This window comes from Moschus berezovskii, chromosome 10 (genome assembly GCF_049115385.1).
Source record: "Moschus berezovskii isolate FMDL1 chromosome 10, NW_MosBer_1.0, whole genome shotgun sequence".
In the NCBI taxonomy this organism is placed as follows: Eukaryota; Metazoa; Chordata; class Mammalia; order Artiodactyla; family Moschidae; genus Moschus; species Moschus berezovskii.
The window spans coordinates 11732879-11754904 of NC_142469.1; the positions used below are offsets into that span (position 1 = coordinate 11732879).

General features: G+C 38.1%; 1 protein-coding gene across 3 annotated transcripts in view; it reads left to right on the forward strand.

Annotated features, from left to right (window-relative positions):
• ADGRB3 (adhesion G protein-coupled receptor B3) overlaps positions 1–22026 on the forward strand; it is an 893473-nt gene that overhangs the window by 349301 nt on the left and 522146 nt on the right. For 2 of the 3 annotated variants that reach the window (XM_055433831.2, XM_088840488.1), the window contains 2 exons: positions 163–324; positions 6606–6770. In XM_055433831.2, the coding sequence (XP_055289806.1) occupies positions 163–324; positions 6606–6770 (327 nt within the window). The remainder of the gene's footprint in view (positions 1–162; positions 325–6605; positions 6771–22026) is intronic. The other variant, XM_088840489.1, reaches the window with a different exon arrangement.

Sequence of the window (22026 nt, forward strand, 5' to 3'; positions counted from 1 at the left end):
TTTACACTTCTTTTCCTCTGAAATGTTTCTGTATGGCTTTGATGTACTGTCATGTTTTTACATTGAAATTATTCTTGCATGTCATAATGTCACTTTGGTATAATGCTTACTGGATGAATATTCAAGACGGTATTTCATGTTTATTTGTTGTCTTGCTCACAGGTGAATCTGGCGTGGAAGAGTGGTCCCAGTGGAGCACATGCTCAGTTACTTGTGGTCAGGGGTCGCAGGTGCGAACCAGAACTTGTGTATCACCTTACGGGACACACTGCAGCGGCCCATTAAGAGAATCAAGGGTTTGCAATAACACTGCCCTCTGTCCAGGTAGTGTTAGCAGCAACTACAACTGTGGATGTTATTTAATTGTGTCATGCTACGCATTTGGAACAATGTGTTATTTTCATATGAGCTGGGTATAGGCATTTTAATAAGAGTGAATAATTTGTTTTCAGCTGTGAAATTTTATTATGTATGTGCTTCTTTCTGCTTTCAGAGCAGTCAAGCAATTATATAAGTGACTCCCTACCCACTTGATACTATGAGCTTGATATTTCTGTATCTGTTTTTCATGGTATTTAAGGTTCAAAGTCTTATTTTAAAAGGTGGAAAAGTCCAATTGAATGTTGGATGAACAGTGAAATTTGCCAGCATCCTGGAATGTGATCAGTAGGCACTGTTTAGGCAGTGGTTGATACAACCTTTTAGGCAGTCAGCTATTTTCCTACCACTTATTTAACCCCATCAGGAAAAACGTGCCCCTGACCAAAGGACTTTCCATTAGTTTATTTCATTCAAATGACTGCCCTCATCAAAGCCAGCCTCTGCTTTGTAAACTCTAAGTCACTGACGGACAAAATGGTCTTCTTTATAGCATAAGAGCTTACCCACCTCGGATCCGATTTTTCCATGTTGCTTCATTTTTTGTCAGGCAGTGCACATATGCATATTATAAGCATTTCTTCTTCTCAGACCTCTGACTTTCATGTAAAATGAGTACCAACAGGATTCTTTCAGGAATTCCAAAGCACATAATCCTGTGAATATCCAGGTTTATATTTATGCTCAGCCATCTGACGGATGGGTGATGCAAATTCATTGTCCCCTGCAGTTGACGATGGACTTGCATTGGCAGCCCATCTAGATCCTCTGGAGTGAAATGGGCACAAAGAAAGGGCCTGGCATTGTGCTGCCTTTCATCTGGTGAAACATGCTTAAGGCTTCTGGCGATTTCCACTTCCAGAGAAGGCTGATTCTGCAGTTGCTAAAAGCTAAAGTACTGAGTGGGTGGCCCAGGGCAGGGATAGTCCCGATTTCCCAGAAGGGGCAAGGGAAACCCATTCAAAAACAAGTTGGAGGAGGAGTTATTTATTAGGGACAGAGTTTTGATTTGCAGAATGAAAATTTTCTGGAGACTTTTGTTTCCCAACAATATGAATATATTTAATACTGCTGAATTGTATACTTAGAAAGGATCCGAAGATAAATTTTCCATTTGGTATATTTTTATCACAATAAAAGGAAAGACACACTGGTAAAAGTAAAAAGGGAAGAAAGTAGTGAGCAGTCTTGGAGAAGAAATGCTTCAGTGAGCTGGGAGATCCCTTTGTCAGGGGCTTGGGAGGCACATAGCAGTAGAATTAAAAGATAAACAGTGGGACTTCCCTGGCGATCCAGTGGTTAAGACTCCGCACTTCCATTGCAGGAGGCAGTGGATTTGATGCCTAGTCACCGAACTAAAAGCCCACATCCCCCACGATGCAGCCAAAAACAAAAAGTAAAAAATAGCTAAATAAACAGAGCAGAATAACAGGAAAAAGAATAGATATATACATGCACACATATATAATTGAATCACTGCTGTACACCTGAAACACTGTAAATCAACTCTACTTCAATTAAAAAAAAAAGATAAACAGCAGAAATCTATGAGGAATGGAAGGTAGAATTAGCAGGAAAAGAGCAATAATTCCACTAAAAAAAAGGAAAGTCAATAAGCATTAGAGAGAATCAGACTAGATGAGAAGGAACATCAAATGAAAAATAAAAAGAGAGGAAAAAATGCTTAAGGAAGTTGTGGATGGGCAAGACAATAAAAAAAAAAAAAAAAAAAAAAGACAAAAACTGGAGTCCCAGAGCAAAATGAGCTCTAATAGATTAGGCCAGAGCAGAAAAGCAAATAGTAAGGAGATGGGCATTTTAGGAATTATAATATTTCTAAATTTTGTAGGTGAAAGGACCTCATGAGGAAATGCTAGTGGATTTTCTGTTGAGTGTAGGTTAAGTGCACAGTGCACTGTCTGCACTAGTACTTCAATCTGGCCCCTACTTAACAGTGTTTACGTTATGGGCCTCTGATCAGGTGCTCTGTACTGGACAAGGAGAGAACTGTCAACAGAGAATTAGGTTGTACTTGACCTATACACTTACCTTGTCAGCATCCTTTTGAAGAGTCAAGATCCTTTTGATGTACAGGAATAAAATCTAATGGCAAACAGATCCCTAAGTGCAGGTCTGAGTGGGGCTAAGGCGTTCCCCACAGTTCTCCATTCAGAGCTTACTTTCCAGACACTAGCCATAAACATGCACCTTGTTGGCAAATGAAAACCTCCATCTTCCTGCCAGACGATGCTGATTCACGCCTCTCTGGGCATGGAGACCATCTGTCGTGGGGCTAGCGTGCTCTCCCTTTCACTCTGCATCTCAGGTCCAGAAAACAGTCATATTCTATGATGGTCAAGCTTCACCTCATTTTCCTAAACCTCCTGCTGTGATGCCTACTGAAGTACATACTAATTATTAGTTCCTCTTCACCTCCACATACATAGACGTTTGTCTTTCTAAATAGTAAGAATGATAAGAAATCTGTATCTTTTAATCATCTAACCACTGTTATAGTTCTGATACTGAATCAAAGATCTTGAGAAGAGTTTTGTTGATTTCTTTCTAATTTTCCAAGCATGAATAATAATTTAGCAGCTTTATTATTTTTTAAATGTGGAATAGTTATCCCACTACAGGAAATTGTGATATGCTTCAGATGGTGACTGTGCTTGTGATGAAATATTTTGTGTTCAACATTTTGTTCACTTATTTGCCACGCTGGTAAATGTGTATGTTTTTATATAACATACAATGAAAACAGTAAAAGAAGAATTAATTTAAAATCTGAAATAGTACTTTGAATACTGTAAATATTTTTCTGAAATAGTAGCTTATTCTCAAGAAGAAAGTTACCTCAGAAATAAATAACCTACTTGTCACACTGTGTATAAAGAAGTGCATTTGCCATTTAGTTAATGAAAATGACACAAGGAAAAATTGAATGTTAAATGTCACTTTTCATAAAAGTGGAAAGGAATGGTAGAACTAGAGCATATATTTATTTGTGCTATTAAAGGTTAATCAACAGTGTTATATGTTAGTTACCATTCACCCACATTATTCACATTTAAAGAGTTTTTTAAAATTAAATTGCATAATCATGTGTTATTTCTAATATGAATCCTAAAATATCCAGCCTTTTATAAAATTTTTGCCTTGACATCATAGTTTCTTAGAAACTTTTATTGCTCAGAGAAGAAAATGCTAGAGAGAAACAGAAAGTAAATTGAGAAAATTAGAGAGCTACGTGAGATTGTGTATTTACTGACCTGGTTTTGGCAACCCATGGATGGAGGAGCCTGGTAGGCTACAGTCCATGAGGTAGCAAAGAATGGAACATGATTGGGCGACTTTCTTTCTTTTTCTTTTTTCTGACTTACAGTTTTATGACCTCTTCCAGGGTTTCTGAAACCTTGGTACTATCAACATTTTGATGTGGATAAATCTTTATTGTGGGGAGCTGGCCTGAAGGTGTGGGAATGTCTGGCAGCGTCCCTGACCCCTACCCTTCAGATGCCAGGAGACTTCCTTCTTCCCCTGAGGCTGTGACAACCAAATATGTCTCTGATGTTCCCAGATGTTCCCTGGGGAGGCAATGTGGTCCCTGGTTGAGAACTACTAATCTACTCTATATGTACTGCAGTATTTTAGAATAAATGTTTATTTAAGCTAAGGAATGGTTTTGAATTTTTTTTAAAGTCATAGTTTTCATATCCATTTATTTTCTTAAGGGAAAAAAAAGGAAAACTTTCACTTAGCAGAGTTATCTTATACATCCCAATCTAGATTACAACATAATTTGTATACTTACTTCAAAATCTGGTAGTAATATAATTTCATCTCTAGGTAGAATAGAGGTGAAATAGAAATATCACAGCTGATGTCTTAAGAGGAAACTGTAAAAACAGATTAATTTGGTTTGTATCTAGGCGTATTTTTCAAATGAACTAGATCATTTTCAAATGAACTAGATCACTTTTCATACTTTCTGAAAAGTTTATATAATGAATTCCCAATAAAATGAAAATATTTAACCTTTATCCTAAATCTTATGAAGAGAATTTATAAAATTTATTAAAAAATTGTGCCCTAATTTCCTAATTCAATAGTATCATAAATAAAAATTATTGATAATTTTATGTCCTTTTCAAATAAAAAACAAGTATTTTTGCTTTTTAAAAATGATGTGGAGGAGTCATGAAATTTCACCATGAAACAATAAAGACTTAAAAAGTAGGAGGTAAGATTACTTTTCAGAGGATTCTAGATTCATAATTTAAGTAAGTCATCAAGATTAATTAACATTTCTGTAAGATTTTAGAGAAAAACCTGCCAGTTTAGCAGCTTTTTCTTCTGAGATTGTTCACTGCTTTTGGAACAATGCAGTTTGATAGAAGAGAAAATGAACAGAATGAGAGATAAAAATACTATAAAGCCCATTAACATCTTATACAGAAAATAAGGGAGAAATGGTATTTTTTAAATTGAGAAACTTGGTCACTAAACATAAATGCAAACATTGCTTAAAGGTATACATTTTACATAACAAAATGTATATGTTACTTTAAAATATTTTGCTATAATCATATATTCCTATATGTAAATATAGGTATTTGTATATTTTTTTCCTTAGACTTTAAATATTTACTCTTTATTCTTATACCAATGGATACGAATTATTTCTGGTGTTCCTAAACTTAAATGGGAAAAATGCAAACATCTTAATTTCTCTCACTCTTTCTTTTTCTATACAGTATATTTGAAATATATTTACCAGCTAGTTTCACAGTATCTTAAAGAATATTTCATTGAATATTGCCTAAATTTGGCTAATTGTCCCAATATTTGAGCACATTTTCACAAGTTGGGGCAAATAAATAGTATAAATAGAACAGAGTATCTCATAATTAAAGGTATTGTATTTGTGTTTATAAAATAACAATTTGGTCAGCAGATTCGTAAAGAAGATTCTAGATGTACTATATTTACTTGAATAATTCTCTGTCACTTCTACTTGCCCCAACCAATGTTGAGGAGAAAATGAGAATCTTTTTTTTTTGTCATTTAATTATAAATTTCTATTCCCCCTATTCATGTCTGTAGGTGTTATATCAAGCATTTGCTCTTGGACTTTCAAGAGTAATATAGACTTTCAATATCAAGACAAGAACTTTTGTCCTGAAGAGCACATTTTGCCTGGTTTATTTTGATTTGTATTATCCATGGAGTGGATATAATACATGTATTATACATGGAGTGCTACTGTTTACTGCCCCAAATGTTAAAAACTGGGATGGAATTGGTGATTTGACAGTTCAAGGAAGGGACCTAAAATTTGAACCATAATGGACTTTTGGCAAAAGCTATCAATATTTATGTGAAGTGGTCATTATGGAGGAATACAAATTATGTTAGTATTTCCAATCAAGTCTGAATTAATCATAATTGCATATTTGAAGTACTGATGTATTGATAGTTATATGAAGCATAATCTTAATTAAATCATTTGTTTTTTCAAGAAGTTTTACTCAGTAGTAGAATTACCAGTGTCATTTAGTTATTGGAGGAGGAAAGGTGTCTTCTGGTTTCCTGGCTATTAGAAATAGTTCTTCATATTTGTCCCTCATTTTAAACCTAGGGAAAGAGGGGACTCTTAGGCAAATAAATAGAGTTTTTGAAATTTACCTCTTATTCAAAAAACACTGACTTTAATCACCCACAGATTTTAAATGGCAAAAATACATATTCTAAAATGTGAAGTTAAAAATCTGTTTAAAATATGTACCTTCAATTCTCTGACACTATAAAATTTATTAATCCTGAAACTTTAAATGTTGAAAAAATTAAGTTGACCCTCTCTATTTAAATACAGCTTTAACTCCGGAAGGTTACTTTAAGAAATTTAGTTTTACATAGATATGAAGTAACTCATGACTGTTTTACCATGACAGAGAGGGGTACATTTCCATTAAAAAAAAACAAAATAAACTATATGACATAAGTAATTGTTCAAAAACAAAGGTACATCCAAGTTTATATTATTTTAATGATTTTTGAGTTAACTTACATTTTGTGGCAAATAAGAGTAATTCAATTGAATTTTTAAAATATCTTCATACTTGTCTATTTGATGAGTTTTTTTTTCTTAGTTATGTATTTTAAAAAAGTAATCTTTGACCTCGCGTCTCGGTTTCTGTTGTTGAAGCTTCTTTGCTTTATTGCAGTCCATGGAGTGTGGGAGGAGTGGTCTCCGTGGAGTCTGTGCTCATTCACCTGTGGTCGAGGCCAGAGAACCAGAACGCGGTCGTGCACTCCGCCCCAGTATGGGGGGAGGCCGTGCGAAGGGCCGGAGACGCATCATAAGCCGTGTAATATCGCCCTCTGCCCAGGTGAGCCTGTTCTGCATTTGGTGAACTTTGTGTTTCTGATATTTGTATATGGTCCCCAATATACCTAAGAGATTTTAAGAGTGCAACCTTCATTTAGCCACATTGGAAAATGAGCCTTTTCTTTATTGATTCTTGCTTAAATAAAACCAGCTACCTTCCTTGATTCTATTGTATGCAGTTATGTATATTAATATTTCATTAATTATGAAGTATTAATAATTAATACTGTGTACCAGGGGATGCTCACCTTTATTGCAATTCTATAAATATGCATATTAATGATTCACACTAAGACTTTTATCCTATACATGGATTTCTCCCCTGGAAAAATTGTAAAATGTCCCAAAGACTTGAATGGACTATTGCTTCCACGTTGTAACTAGAGTCTGGTATAGAGATGGTCCTTCCATATGAGGATTACAGATATTTGCTAGAAAATCAGACTTTCTGCATTCACTGCCAGATATTCAAAATGGTTAGATCATAAGTGATATATAATCCTATGTGATTATGAGGACTGTAAAATCTGTTCAAGTGTATTTACATTTTTTTCCTTTCCTTTAAAATGTTTCAATTCTGTTTTACCTTTTGATAATTTCCCCCGTTGCTCCAGAGAAAAGTCTTCCTAATGCTGTTATGCTGAAACATTCACACATAAAACAAATACCTACAAAATGAAAAAGGCTGATCTCTACCTTGAAAGGGTTTGCAATTTATGGGAGAAAATGAACACAAACAGTGATAGAATCTCCCAGGAAAGCAAAGACACTTCTTCGAGGAAGAGACAGGTATGACTGGCAAATGGCAAAGTCTAGCAAAAACGCACAGACCAGCATTAATAAGAAGCATTTTCTATTTTGGAGAGTTTCTCACTGGCCCATGCAGTCACATATTCTCCATGCAATCAACAGCTGGGATCCCGGTAGTGAACTCCAGACACATTACTTAGCTCACATTGAGTCCCATTTGCCCTCTAAATTTCCCATATTAATATCTTATCTTATAATACAATATTTTAAAGTTCTTCTGGAAATTTTAAGAATCTAAAACATCTGAGGATATGAAAAACACTCAAAATTCAGAGAAGAAACAGTCATCTAATAAGCTTAATTGTTCCCTTTTAATTCAGACAAAGACTAGGGTTCCTACACTTGGGAGTATACATGTAAATATGTAGCAGTTATATTGAGTAATATACTTTTTACTTTTAGAATTTCATGAATTCTATGAATTATGAATACAGCTATATGATTCAGTATTCAGGTATTATGAATACTAAGGTATCAAAAATAATGATTCCTTATTTTCAAATCATTCCCAGAAAATCTATTTAAGTTCTTATATCCATCTTTATGTAAATATACAGATAGGCACACCAGACATAAGCATGTATATTTATGCTCTGCCTTTTTCCCAAAGATTTAATTTATGCAAATTTTATAATTTTTTAACAACCAAGCTGTGATATTTATAGGTAGTCAGAGTTCACTCATTTTTCTATGGAATGTGAAAAAAATAGACAACACTGGGAAGTAAAGAATAATAGCCAACTGCTGCTGCTGCTAAGTTGCTTCAGTTGTGTCCAACTGTGCAACCCCATAGACAGTCTCCCACCAGGCTCCCCCATCCCTGGGATTCTCCAGGCAAGAACACTGGAGTGGATTGCCATTTCCTTCTCCCATGCGTTAAAGTGAAAAGTGAAAGTGAAGTCGCTCAGTTGTGTCCGACTCTCAACGACCTCATGGACTGCAGCCTACCAGGCTCCTCCGTCCATGGGATTTTCCAGGCAAGAGTACTGGCGTGGGGTGCCATTGCCTTCGCCAAATAGCTAACTATGGAATCTCTTTTGATATATTTGTTTTTAATTAATTCTTTACCTCAGTTGAGCCCCATAAGTACAAAGATAAAATAGCACTGATCAATAAAATGTTGTCAGCCAGGTTTTCCATAGTCCATTTTCCATAAATTTATCTAGACATGAAAAGCTTAGATATGAGTACATAGAGATGCTAAGTGGTTAGAATTCAGATAAGAAAATTCATTTTTCTAAGTTGATACAGTTATGACTTAGAAGTGTTCAGTCATAATTCCACAGATGGGAGCTTTGCCCCACTGGCTTCTCTGCAAGCACGTACACCAAATATCACTCACGTAATAACCATGTGTGTTTTCAAGCTAGTAGTGTTTTACCTGTATTATACTATTTCTGAAATCACTCTAAGATAATTACAGTTGGGTATCTTAGATGTAGAAGAATTAGAACTAATTATCTTATGGCTAATTTCAGGGATCTTCACTGAATATAAAGCATTATTAACTATCAACTAGATGTAAGACACTACTGAGAATAATGTAGAATCCCTGATCTCTAGAAATTTGCAATGTCTTCTGAGGTTTTAGAAACAAGCATGTGAAAAATGAAAGTGAAAGTCACTCAGTCGTGTCTGACTCTTTGCCACCCCGTGGACTACACAGTCCATGGAATTCTCCGGGCCAGAATACTGGTTGCCTTTCCCTTCTCCAGGGGATCTTCCCAACCCAGGGAATGAACCGAGGTCTCCTGCAGTACAGGTGGGTTCTTTATCAGCTGAGCCACAAGGGAAGCCCACACATGTGAAAAATAGAATGCAATTCTGAAAACACAAATAAATGCTCTAGTCTTAATGCTGCTGCTGCTGCTGCTAAGTCGCTTCAGTCGTGTCCGAGTCTGTGCGACCCCATAGACGGCAGCCTACCAGGCTCCCCCGTCCCTGGGATTCTCCAGGCAAGAACACTGGAGTGGGTTGCCATTTCCTTCTCCAATGCGTGGAAGTGAAAAGTGAAAGTGAGGTCACTCAGTCGTGTCCGACTTAGTGACCCCATGGACTGCAGCCTACCAGGCTCCTCCGTCCATGGGATTCTCTAGGCAATTCTGCATATGCCTTCTCCATAGAAGGTAGTAATTTGAATATGAAGTTATTTCAACCTACATTTCTTATAGCCATCCTACATGAGATTCCTAAGATATCCTCTTAAAGAAAAAAACTATGATAGGAAATGTGTCCGTGATGAAGAGTGTGGGCAAGACCCACACTTGGTTCTCCTTGCTTAGGCTGACATGGACCATGGAGCAGAGGAAAGCAGGGGAAACATTCAAAACAAAAAATTGGGTCTCTGCTCACCACTTCTGCAAGATTTGATAATGCAAGTTCTGATCACGGTCAGTGATGTTTTAGTGTAGGGTCATGCGCATATTGCTCTGTATATTTCTGGCCCCAACCAACACCAGTCACTGTTTAGATATAGTACACAAATCAGTTACTAACGACTCAAACTAGGAAATACCAGATCTAACTTTTCCTTCCTTCTGTCTCTCCTTGTATGGCAAGGAGGCAAGTGATTTACCTTTGCTTAAAAGGAATGGGAGAAAGTTGGACATTGACTAAGGAAAGTATCAGATAAGAATAGGATGTCATGTATATCAGTAGGGAATCAAGATTTCTGGGAGAAATATCAATAACGTCAGATATGCAGGTGACACCACCCTTATGACAGAAAGCGAAGAAGAAATAAAGAGCTTCTTGATGAAACTCAAAGAGGACAGTGAAAACATTGGCTTAAAACTCAACATTCAGAAAACTAAGATCATGGCATCTGGTTCCATCACTTTATGGCAAATAGATGGGGAAACAATGGAAACAGTGACAGACTTTATTTTTTGGGCTCCAAAATCACTGTAGATGGTGACTGCAGCCATGAAATTAAAAGATGCTTTCTCCTTGGAAGAAAAGTTATGACCAACCTAGACAGCATATTAAAAAACAGAGACATTACTTTGCCAACAAAGATCTATCTAGTCAAGGCTATGGTTTTTCCAGTAGTCATGTATTGATGTGAGAGGTGAACTATAAAGAAAGCTGAGCCTCGAAGAATTGATGCTTTTGAACTGTGGTGTTGGAGAAGACTCTTGAGAGTCCCTTGGACTGCAAGGAAATCCAACCAGTCAATCCTAAAGGAAATCAGTCTTGAATATTCATTGGAAAGACTGATGCTGAAGCTGAAACCCCTATCCTTTGGCCAGTTGATGCAAAGAACTGACTCATTTGAAAAGACCCTGATGCTGGGAAAGATTGAAGGCAGGAGAAGAAGGGGACAACAGCGGATAAGATGGTTGGATAGCATCACTGACCCTATAAACATGAGTTTGAGTGAGCTCTGGGAGTTGGTGATGGACAGGGAAGCCTGGCGTCCTGCAGTCCATGGGGTCACAAAGAGTCGGACACGACTGAGCGAATGAACTGAACTGATAAGAATTTGCATAAATAAAACACATTTCATTATTTACTGTGAACAACACTCATCATTCCTACATAGCATCTACTTCATTATAGGGATGATATGTGTTTCTTCCTGGTGGAGGACACAGTAACCCACTCCAGTATTCTTGCCTGGAGAACATAGACAGAGGAGCCTGGTGGGCTACATCCCATAGGGCCGCAGAGTCAGACAAAGCTGAAGTGCCTTAGCACAGCACATGTGTTTCTTAGGGGCTTCCCAGGTGTGCTGGTGGTCAAGAACCCACCTGCTAGTGCAGGAGACATAAGATACATAGGTTTGACCCCTGGGTTGGGAAGATCTCCTGGACGAGGGCATGGCAACCCACTCCAGTATTCTGGCCTGGAGAAACCCCATACACAGAGGAGCCTCTTTTCTCATCTGCCAATCAAGTGTCACACTATGGAAGGATGTTTGTATGTATTTGTGTGTTCAGTGGTCTTTTGTGATCTGTTTCTATTACCTCACCATACCCAGAATTTCTGGAAGTTCAACCTGTGTTTTCTGTTTTCTCCAAAATTTTATTGCAGTCGCTAATTGAGCATCAAGTTCACAATTTTAGTTGATATAGTTGAAAACAAGGAAGTGCTCTTGTATTTCTGTGCAACTCTGTGCAACTTTGTACCTGGTCGTATCCAATCAATAACTATTAAGTAGATTTTTTCAACCTATACATATCCAAATTTCTAATGCTCATCCGGATGTTTTAAGGGCATTTCTGTTCTTATTTAAAAATACATTAATGTGTTGTAGTGGAAAGATCTTTGGCTTTTGCGAGTGAAAACATATTTGAATTTAGATATCACATTTCATATCTGTGTTGCTCCTCTGGTCTTAGTTTCTTCAGCGGCACATTGAGGACAGAATAATAACACCCTCTTCATGAGAAGGCCACATGAGATGCTCTAAAGGAGAGAACTTTGTAGTTAGCAAACTAGCAAATGCTATTAATAAATATTAGTATTATTATCACATCTGTGTGCTCCAGTGAGAGTCCATCAGGATGACACTTGTAGTTGAACAAGTTGGGTTTGTCAGTCTCCACACTGAGGGGAAATTAGCGTAGGGAATTGCAGGGCATTTTAGTAAGAGGGTGTTGTTGTTGCTGTTAAGTCGCTAAGTCATGTCCAACTCTTTTGTGATCCTATAGGCTGTAGCCCACCAGGCTCCTCTGTCCATGGGATTTCCCAGGCAAGACTACTGGAGTGGGTTTCCATTTCCTTCTCCAGGGGATATTCCTGACCCAGGGATCAAACCCAAGTCTCCTGCATTGGCAGAGAGATTATTTACTAGTGAGCTATCAGGGAAGCCCAAGAGGGTGTTAGGAAAGACTTATCAATGGTTTGGGCTTGTGCTGGGTGATTTCACAGAAAGTTTATAAAAGTAGGACTTTGCTTCACATTTGATGGTGTCAGGGTGAGGGGGGAAACCCTAGGATTTAGTATCTTAGTAAATATCTAGGACAAGTGAAGACCAGATGAGTTGGTGTGTCGCTCATCTTAACTGAGAGAGGAGATTGCAACATTGTGTGTTCCACTTGGACCTGTCCTTGTCCATGAAGTGGCTTTGGTATACCTCATTTTGATCACGGTCTCAAAGTGACCTTGACTGATGTTCATGTGCTTTGTGATGGTTTTAGGTCCAACAAGAGATAACACATCATTATGACACCCAGAAGGCTGCCAATAGCACTGAAGTTTGGCTAAGTTTGTCAGGCCCCTAGACGGTGTCCCCTAGACGGTGACCCCTCCTCCATGGTGACTGGATCACTTTAGATGTTTCTGTTTTTAGTGATTTTGATTAATATTCAGCTGGAGAAAATTAACAGACATTATGAAATGTTTGCATTTCCTATGTAGGTCCTCCCTTAACATTATATAGATGTGTATCTGCAAAATAAAATCTACCTTATCTTTTTCAAAATTAAATTATTTGGGGAAAATAAATGTTTAAGTGTTTACTTCAAAGTCTCAAGGGTCATTATAATTTCCTTCATAGTATTTGGCTTTATATTAATAGTAATAATTATTTACCTTTGTCCATGTTTGAAGACTGGAGGAAAAAGTGATTCAAGTTTAGCGCTACTTGTTTCAGTTTTGACAATTCTCTTTCTGATGTATATTTATGAAGTAAAGTACAAATAATATCGAAGATAGGCAGGGGTAAATAATATGTGGGTGACAGATGGGAGACTGAAATAAGGAATTATTGACAAGTTTTCATTTATATATAAGAACTATGTCTGAATAAATGAATATGGTTCAGTGGTCTGGAATTCACAAGACATGGATGAAGGTTTCATCCCAGTCCTTAATTGTAAATATTTACTTCGGCAACTTCTTCCTCTTTTCTATTCCCCACTTTCATTTGTAAAGTAGAGCCAGTATTCATTACCCTTCATATCTTAGGAATGTTCTGTGTTTAAAGTTAGGTTAAAGAATCTTGAAAAGTATAAAATAACATAAAGTTGAGGGTATTTATCATGATTTAGATAAGAATATTACTTGAAAACCGAGGGATTTGGTGAAATAAATTCAGGATATTATGATCGTTTTTGAGCTTTGCTTCTTATGGACAGGCTTAACCAGATACTCAAAAGAGATTCTTTGGGCAGGATTTTTCTAAGGAGAAGGAAGTGTCAGTCTATGGGACTGAGATTCTTTGGGCAGGATTTTTCTAAGGCGAAGTGTCAGTCTATGGGACTGAGCTGTCCTGCATTTGAGAAATCCATTCCTTAGGATCCAAAACCTTTCTAGAGAGATCTGATTTGGTTGTACTTTCCAGATACATTTGCAGACTCTAATAAACTCCAAGAAGAAGGAAAAAACTACCCGATGGTAGATCCTGAGGAATAGAGCTGGACCCAAACGTACGTTACCGTGAGCACAAGGCTTCGGTCTCCTGCGGTGCTAGTATTTTGATTCTTCGGCATCTGTTTGGAGGGTGACCTCCCACTGTCCCTCTGCAGGGAGCTCCTGGGGAGACAGTGAGTGGAAAGATGCTGAGACTTTGCCCTACCTGACTCAGAGGTCCCTGATCTCTCAGCGTGAAGATGTTATAATTTACAACACAAATGATACCTCATTAACCTGGTCTTTAATTAATTTATATTTTATAATCTAACCTTCCAGTCTATTATATGGCAATTGTATTCATTTTGTGTCATTTCAGATTTTTAAGCACTATTCTGGTGATCTTTCAGTGCTTAGCTTATGAAATTTTTTTAAAAAATCATTGTGTCTGTCTTAATTCTGGATTGCTTTCTTTTACAATTTAATATATTTCTCATTTAAAATTCATCTTAACTTACTTTTTTTAATCCTTAGTCTTACCATGATAACTTACTTCTATCCTTAATTCTAATATTTTAAAAGGGTATTTCATTTTGATGTCTCCTTTCTTGTGATTTATATAAAAATGGCAGATAGAAACCATAAGTTTAGGCTCTTCAGCATATAGTTCTTTCATATTTCAGTCTTGTATTCCAAAGGAGTCTTTCCCATTTCCTGAGTAACTCTCAATTCAATAAAAATCAAGGCTCTCCAACTTTGCCATTCCTAAGTCAGATAGCCTAAAAGTCAGCTTTTCTCCCCCAACTCTTCCCTATTGGTAACTTAGTCAGCTGGCAATAATCAACCCAGAATAGTTGTTGAAATGATGGTTTTAGTGTTCAAAATACTCATGGCTTTAACTTGTGTTTATTGTTACCCAGCCAATTCTAGAGTGTCACTAGTTATTATCAAGATAAGAAAATAGACTGAAGCATACTGTTTTCATTAAAATGTATCATAGTCACTGGGAACTATATTCAATATCCTTTAATAAATCATAATGGAAAAGAATATAATAAAGGATGTGTATCTGTGTATAAGTGAATCACTTTGTTTAAGAAGAAATTAGCACAACATTTAAATCAATTATGCTTAAATAAAAAATTTAAAGTTATAAAGTAAAATAAACTATATCATAGGAACTAACTTGTCCCCTGCATATGGGAGACAGATTTTTCTTCCAAGTGAACACAACTGCAGAAGGAAACTTATATAACAAAGTAAAACCAAGGAATCTAACAATTTAAACATGGTAATTTTAATTTTTCTGTGTCCAGAAAATGTCATCCTGTGTCACATTACTGAAAAAAATCTTTGTGTCTGCAGAGTGGCACTGTTTTATAAGGAAGTACTTATGTGAAGGTAGGACTGGCTGATCTTAGCATCTTCCAAGCTTTAAAATATGGCCTCCCATTCTCCATCCTTAGACGCCTTTGTACGATGGTTCATAAGTGATAGGCATTTGGAGTTTTTAAATTGAAAAGTGACACTGAAAAAGCCCAACTGCAAATGCTGATGATAGAAATGAAGAGAAAATGAAAAGCCCAAGAAAATGTTGACTTTTCACAGAAGAAATTATGCCTTATAATGTGATGTCAAATAGTGTTCCATGAAAGAAAAAAATAAGAAGGAAAGAGGGAGGGAGGAAATTTGGGAGAGACAACTTTAAACAAAGTCTATTCAATGCAGGATTCCTGTATTATGTCTATAATGGCACTGCAGATTCAACATGATCCAGAAAAACATTCTTATTTCAGGGTTGTATGCTGCTGACCTGTTTGAAAACCACTCTAACCCAGTTCAGTAACAGGTCCCACCGTTTACCCCTGTCTGGCCTTTAGTCTAGTCCACTAACATCTGCCATGCCCAGTCCTGCCCCTCTGCAGCCCAGTCTGCACAGATCCACAAAATAGAAGGACTCAAATGTGAATGACGCCACGTTTCTTCCCAACTATAACGTCCTCTCGTGGTATCTGAGCCTTTTGGTCCTGTACCTGCTGGACCCCCCAAGATCTGGCTTCCATTTCCTTCAGGGCCCCCCTCCTGCTGTGTCCCCCTCTTCATGAGCCCCCGACTTGTCTCTTTCCTGAAATGCACAAAGCCTTCCTGCCCTCAAGCCCCTCTTGGGTGGAGCCTTCCGCAGAGCTCAGGTCTCTGGCTCCTCCTAGTGATGGGAACTCAGCTCTCCTGTGGTCATTCTGCCTTCAAAACTCTTCCTGCTGAGACTCTTGTTTCTCCTTTGTTTCCTTGTTTGCCGTCATCTGTCTCCACCACAGCCCCTCAGACTGTGGGTTCCACGAGAGTAGAGTGTGGTGGGTCTTCATCAGCACAATTCTCCATGAGTCTAGGAGAACCAGGCCAGTCACAGTGTGGATTCTCAGGAGGGTGTTCACAGCCTGCAAGACCAGTTTTGGAATGTTTGCATGCATGCGTGCGTGCTAAGCTACTTCAGTCGTATCTGACTCTATACGACTCCATTGACTGTAGTCCATCAGGCTCCTCTGTCCATAGGATTCTGCAGGCAAGAATACTGGACTAGGTTCCCATTTCCTTCTCCAGGGGATCTTCCCCATCCAGGGATTGAACCCAGGGTTCTGTGTCTCCTGCATTGGCAGGTGGATTCTGGACCACAAGAGCCACCTGGGAAGCCCGTTTTGGACATTTAACATTTCCCCAAATCATCAGGAACACTTTTCTGACAGAATGAAAAGATGCTAATTAGCTTGCAATAGGCACAGATTTTGGAGAAGGAAATGGCAACCCACTCCAGTATTCTTGCCTGGAGAATCCTGTGGACAGGGGAACCTGGTGGGCTGCTGTCCATGGGGTCGCAGAGTCGGACACGACTGAAGCGACTTAGCAGCAGCAGCAGCATACACAGATTTCTAGAAAGAAAGCTTTGAGGTGTTTGCACCCTCGTGGGTTTGCAGCGTCTGGGGTTTCTCCCTGTAAGTGTGTAGGACAGTCCCATCTGAGTAAGTGGAGATGGAGTGGGGAGTGCTTTGATGGTCTCTTTGGTCTGAGCTCACCTGGGTGGAGAACAAACCTAAATGCATCTGGGAGAGGCAGCTTCAGCGATTCTCCAGCAAGCATCAGATAAGAAGAAAAAAGTCTGTTCATGGCTTGTGTGGTACCTAGCTAAGTGGTTTTGAAACAGAAACCTAAGGTGTATCCTATGATAATTGGTTTTCAAGTATCTCAACATTTATCCCTGAAGTGTAATGTACATGTCGGATTGGGAAATGCTTAAATGTCCAAAACAGAGCTCTTAATTTCCACCTCTCAAAAACCTCAACTTTTTTTTTATTTAGTGAAATAACACTATCATTTCTGAAAGACGTTTCTTTTTTTCTTCTTGGTTCAGATATTTTCATGGTATTGTGATACTCTTTTCTTAAAAAAAGTTTTATTGGAGTATAGTTGATTTAGTTTATTTCAGGTGTACAGCAAGTGATTCAGTTGTGTGTACATATATACCAGTGTTTTTTCAGATTCTTCCCTCTTGTTGGTTATCATGGCTGTTGTTTAGTCACTAAGTCATGCCCAACTCTTTTGTGTCCCTGTGAACTGTAGCCTGCCAGACTCCTCTGTCCATGGGATTTCCCAGGCAAGAATACTGAAGCAGGTTGCCATTTCCTCCTCCAGGGCACCTTCCTGACCCAGAGAACTAACCCACATTGTGTCTCGAGTCTCCTGCACTGGCAGACAGGTTCATGCCACTGCACCACCAGGGAAGTATAGTTCCCTTTGCTCTACAGTAGGTCCTTCTTGCTTATCTGTTATATATATAATAGTATGTATATCTTAATCCCAAACTCCTAATTTATCCCCTCCCCCATACCCTTATTCTTGTTCAGTCACTCAGTTGTGTCCAACTCTTTGCGACCCATGGACTGCAGCACTTGAGGCTTCCCTATCCATCACCAACTCCTGCAGTTTGCTCAGACTCATGTCCATTGAGTTGGTGATGCTATCCAACCATCTCATCCTCTGTTCCCCTTCTCCTGCCTTCAATCTTTCCCAGCATCAGAGTCTTTTCCAGTGAGTCAGTTCTTTGCATCAAATGGCCAAAATATTGGTTTTCAGCTTCAGCATCACTTTCCAATTAATATTCAGGACTGATCTCCTTTAGGATGGACTGGTTGGATCGCCTTGCAGTCCAAGGGACTCTCAAGAGTCTTATCCAACACCACAGTTCAAACGCATCAATTCTTCACCGCTCAGCTTTCTTTATAGTCCAACTCTCACATCCGTACATGACTACTGGAAAACCATAGCTTTGACTATACGGACCTTTGTGGGCAAAGTCATGTCTCTGCTTTTTAACACACTGACTAGGTTTGTCATTGCTTTTCTTCCAAGGAGTTCATGTCTTTAATGGCTGCAGTCACCATCTGCAGTGATTTTGGAGCCCAAGAAAATAAAGAAAGTCTGTCACTCTTTCCATTGTTTCCCCATCTATTTTCCATGAAGTGATGGGACTGGATTCTGGATTCCGTGATCTTCATTTTTTGAATGCTGAGTTTTAAGCCAGCTTTTTCACTCTCTTCTTTTACCTTCATCAAGGGATTCTTTAGTTCCTCTTTACTTTCTGCCATAAGGGTGGTATCATCTGCATATGTGAGGTTGTTGATATTTCTCCTGCCAATCTTGATTCCAACTTGTGCTTCATCCATCCTGGCATTTTGCATGATGTACTCTGCATATAAGTTAAAAGCACTATGACACTGTAAGCCTGACATACTTCTTTGCCAATTTTGAACCAGTACATTGTTCCATGTATAGTTGTAACTGTTGCTTCTTGACCTACAGACAGGTTTCACAGGAGACAGTTAAGGTGGTCTGGTATTCCTGTCTCTTTAAGAATTGTTCAGTTTGTTGTGATCTACACAAAGACTTTAGCATTGTGAATGAAGCAGATTTTTTTTTTTTTTTAATTCTCTAGCTTTTTCGGTGATCCAACAGATGTTTGCAATTTGATCTCTGGTCCCTCTGCCTTTTCTAAATCCAGCTTGTACATCTAGAATTTCTCAGTTCACATACAGCTTAAGCCTAACTTGAAGGATTTTGAGCATTCCTTTGCTAGCCAGTGAAATGGGTGCAATTGTGCAGTAGTTTGAGCATTCTTTGGCATTGCCCTTCTTTGGAATTGGAATGAAAACTGACCTTTTCCACCACCTTAGACATAATGATTTTTGTTTTAAATTCCAAGATGACAAAATAAATGTTCCGCATTTGACACTAAAAGAAATTCTTTCGTGTACATATTGGTCAATTATGTAATCCTTTAAATTAAATTCACATACCCCTCTCTTTCTAACTTCTCAATTTTCCATTTTCCCACTGGAAATGGAAATTTGACTTATGACACTATATAACACACTAAGGGAATACTGGTCTTTTCTTCTTTTTAAGAAAGTATAATCAGTTCCTTTGTCATAGCCAATCTTTCCTAATGGGCAGGAAATATTAACAAAAAGAGACTTCTAGTTCTCAGTGTAAAATGAAACATCAAAACCTTACACTTGATACATTTTCCTTATTATTTGTTTTATGTAACTGATTTATAAACAAAATTTCCTATATAAAGTGTATGTTTTGCTGATGTTTATAGTGGTGTCAAAGTTCAAAATTCCCGCAAATGTCTAATTTAACTCATTCTTAAACTTTAGCCACAACATAAAATGTGTACTTTGACAGAAGGACTGAACTAATATTACAAATGTATGGATTAAAAATGTTTAAAAAAATTTTAACAATGATTATGCAAAGTCTTCTTTCAAAAAAAAATTCTACTGAGCAAAACACTTCACAAATAATCTGTTTTTCTAATACATCTAATATGTCTTCAGCAAGATACTTTCTCTCCTCACCCATAATATAGCCCCCTGCTGAATTATCTACTCTGAGTCTTTCTCTATCTCAGTTCAGTTCAGTTCAGTTCAGTCACTCAGTCATGTCCGACTCTTTGAGACCCCATGAATCACAGCACGCCAGGCCTCCCTGTCCATCACCAACTCCCGGAATTCACTCAAACTTAAGTCCATCCAGCCATCTCATTCTCTGTCGTCCCCTTCTCCTCCCGCCCCGAATCCTTCCCAGCATCAGACTCTTTTCCAGTGAGTCAACTCGTCGCATGAGGTGGCCAAAGTATTGGAGTTTCAGCTTTAGCATCAGTCCTTCCAAAGAACACCCAGGATTGATCTTCTTTAGAATGGACTGGTTGGATCTCCTTGTAGTCTCAAGAGTCTTCTCCAGCACCACAGTTCAAAAGCATCAATTCTTCAGCGATCAGCTTTCTTCACAGTCCAACTCTCACATCCATACATGACCACGGGAAAAACCATAGCCTTGACTAGACGGACCTTGGTTGGCAAAGTAATGTCTCTGCTTTTTAATATACTATCTAGGTTGGTCATAACTTTCCTTCCAAGGAGTAAGCGTCTTTTAATTTCATGGCTGCAATCAGCATCCACAGTGATTTTGGAGCCCGAAAAAATAAAGTCTGACATTGTTTCCACTGTTTTCCCATCTATTTCCCATGATTCCTAAATGTACATCTTCCTAGCTGTAGACACTTATACTCTTCTGTGTAGTGATTGTGAACTGTTACATTCCTAAAAACTACTAAATATTTTACTTTAAAGCAGAATTCTAAAGGATATCAGATATTCCTTTATTCTAGGCACTTAAGCACTGAACTGATTGGTATCACTTAATTCATCTTTGTTTCTGTGTTGCTTTCTGAATGTTCTCAGTAACTGGAATACCTGTACATTTTTTGGCCAAATAGATGGTATCTACAGTGCAGGTATGAATCTTATTTTTTTAAAACCTTTCTCCTCTGAATGCAAACTTAATAATAGTTATCTTAGAAAAGCAAAATTCTGAAATGGAAAACACACTCATCTTCAAAGCCAACATCTAGAGGAAATGGATTCACTAGACTTCTTTTTTGTCTGGCAAATGAATTATATAGTCAATAAGACTGTGTCAGGTGCTAAAAGTGAGATGCTAAATGACATGAATGGGATGATTAAATTGGCCTATTATGATTTTTTTTCATCACACAGTACCACTAGATATATATTAAATAACTTTCTTTTTAATAGCTCCCTGCATGATCTGAAATTAGGTTGAAAGTAGTCATTCCTATTCTGCCAGGGTGGGTCTTCACAGAAGCATTAGTTTATAACTTTGGATTTATGAAATAGATGAAAAGCAATGGAATGACATTGGAAAAAAGTGGACAGTAATATCCTGATGCATTTTTAACACTTATATGCTAGTTAATACCTTCAGGTAAATATTTTGCCTGATTCCTTTGCTCACTTGTCGTTTGTGGCCTATGGGATTATACCTGCATGAACGCTTCTCCTTTGTCTAAGCCATCCAAATCTTACCATACTAGTCTAACAGAGTAGATGTGATGAGTTTTCTGAAAGTTTTTATTGCTGTGTTAACTTGGTATTGCTTTTCAGCTTTTATTTACTTATTTGTGTGCATAGAGTAATTCTTTTCATGAGTTCTAAAAGATTTTTGAGGGGTTGGAATTCAAATTCTAGTATTTCTTATAACACCTCTCACAGTGTCTGGTGACTGAAAGATTCTCAATAGTCATTTGAATTAGTGAATAAATAAATGCATCTCAATTTGAACTTCCAAAGAAAGGCTCAACCATCTGCATTCCATCCCAGCCTGGACACCTGGGTGTCTCCTTGGCCCTCTCTCCACTCAGAGCCCTTCCCTCATGTCCCTGATCTCCCCAGGATGCCACCCTGGTAGGTTTCCTCCTCCAGCTCAGACCCTCCTCTGCTCTCCTGATGCTCTTTCTCTGTCCTGCGCCAGATACGATCCAAGTCCCATTGAAATCCTCCAATGACTGCCTAACTATTGGAGCAAAGAGCTAAAATCCATAACACAGCTGACAAAAAGTTTGAAATCTGGCCCCTGTCTCTTCCCTGACCTCCCTGGTGGTTATTCACCTGGCTGTCTGGGTGATGCTCACAATGCCCCTCCTTCATCCTGCCTAGCACCTCTGTGTATCTTCATGGAATAAGCACTTTCCTAGGGACTTCCTATTATCCTTCAAGTGTACTTGAAAGCTTGTT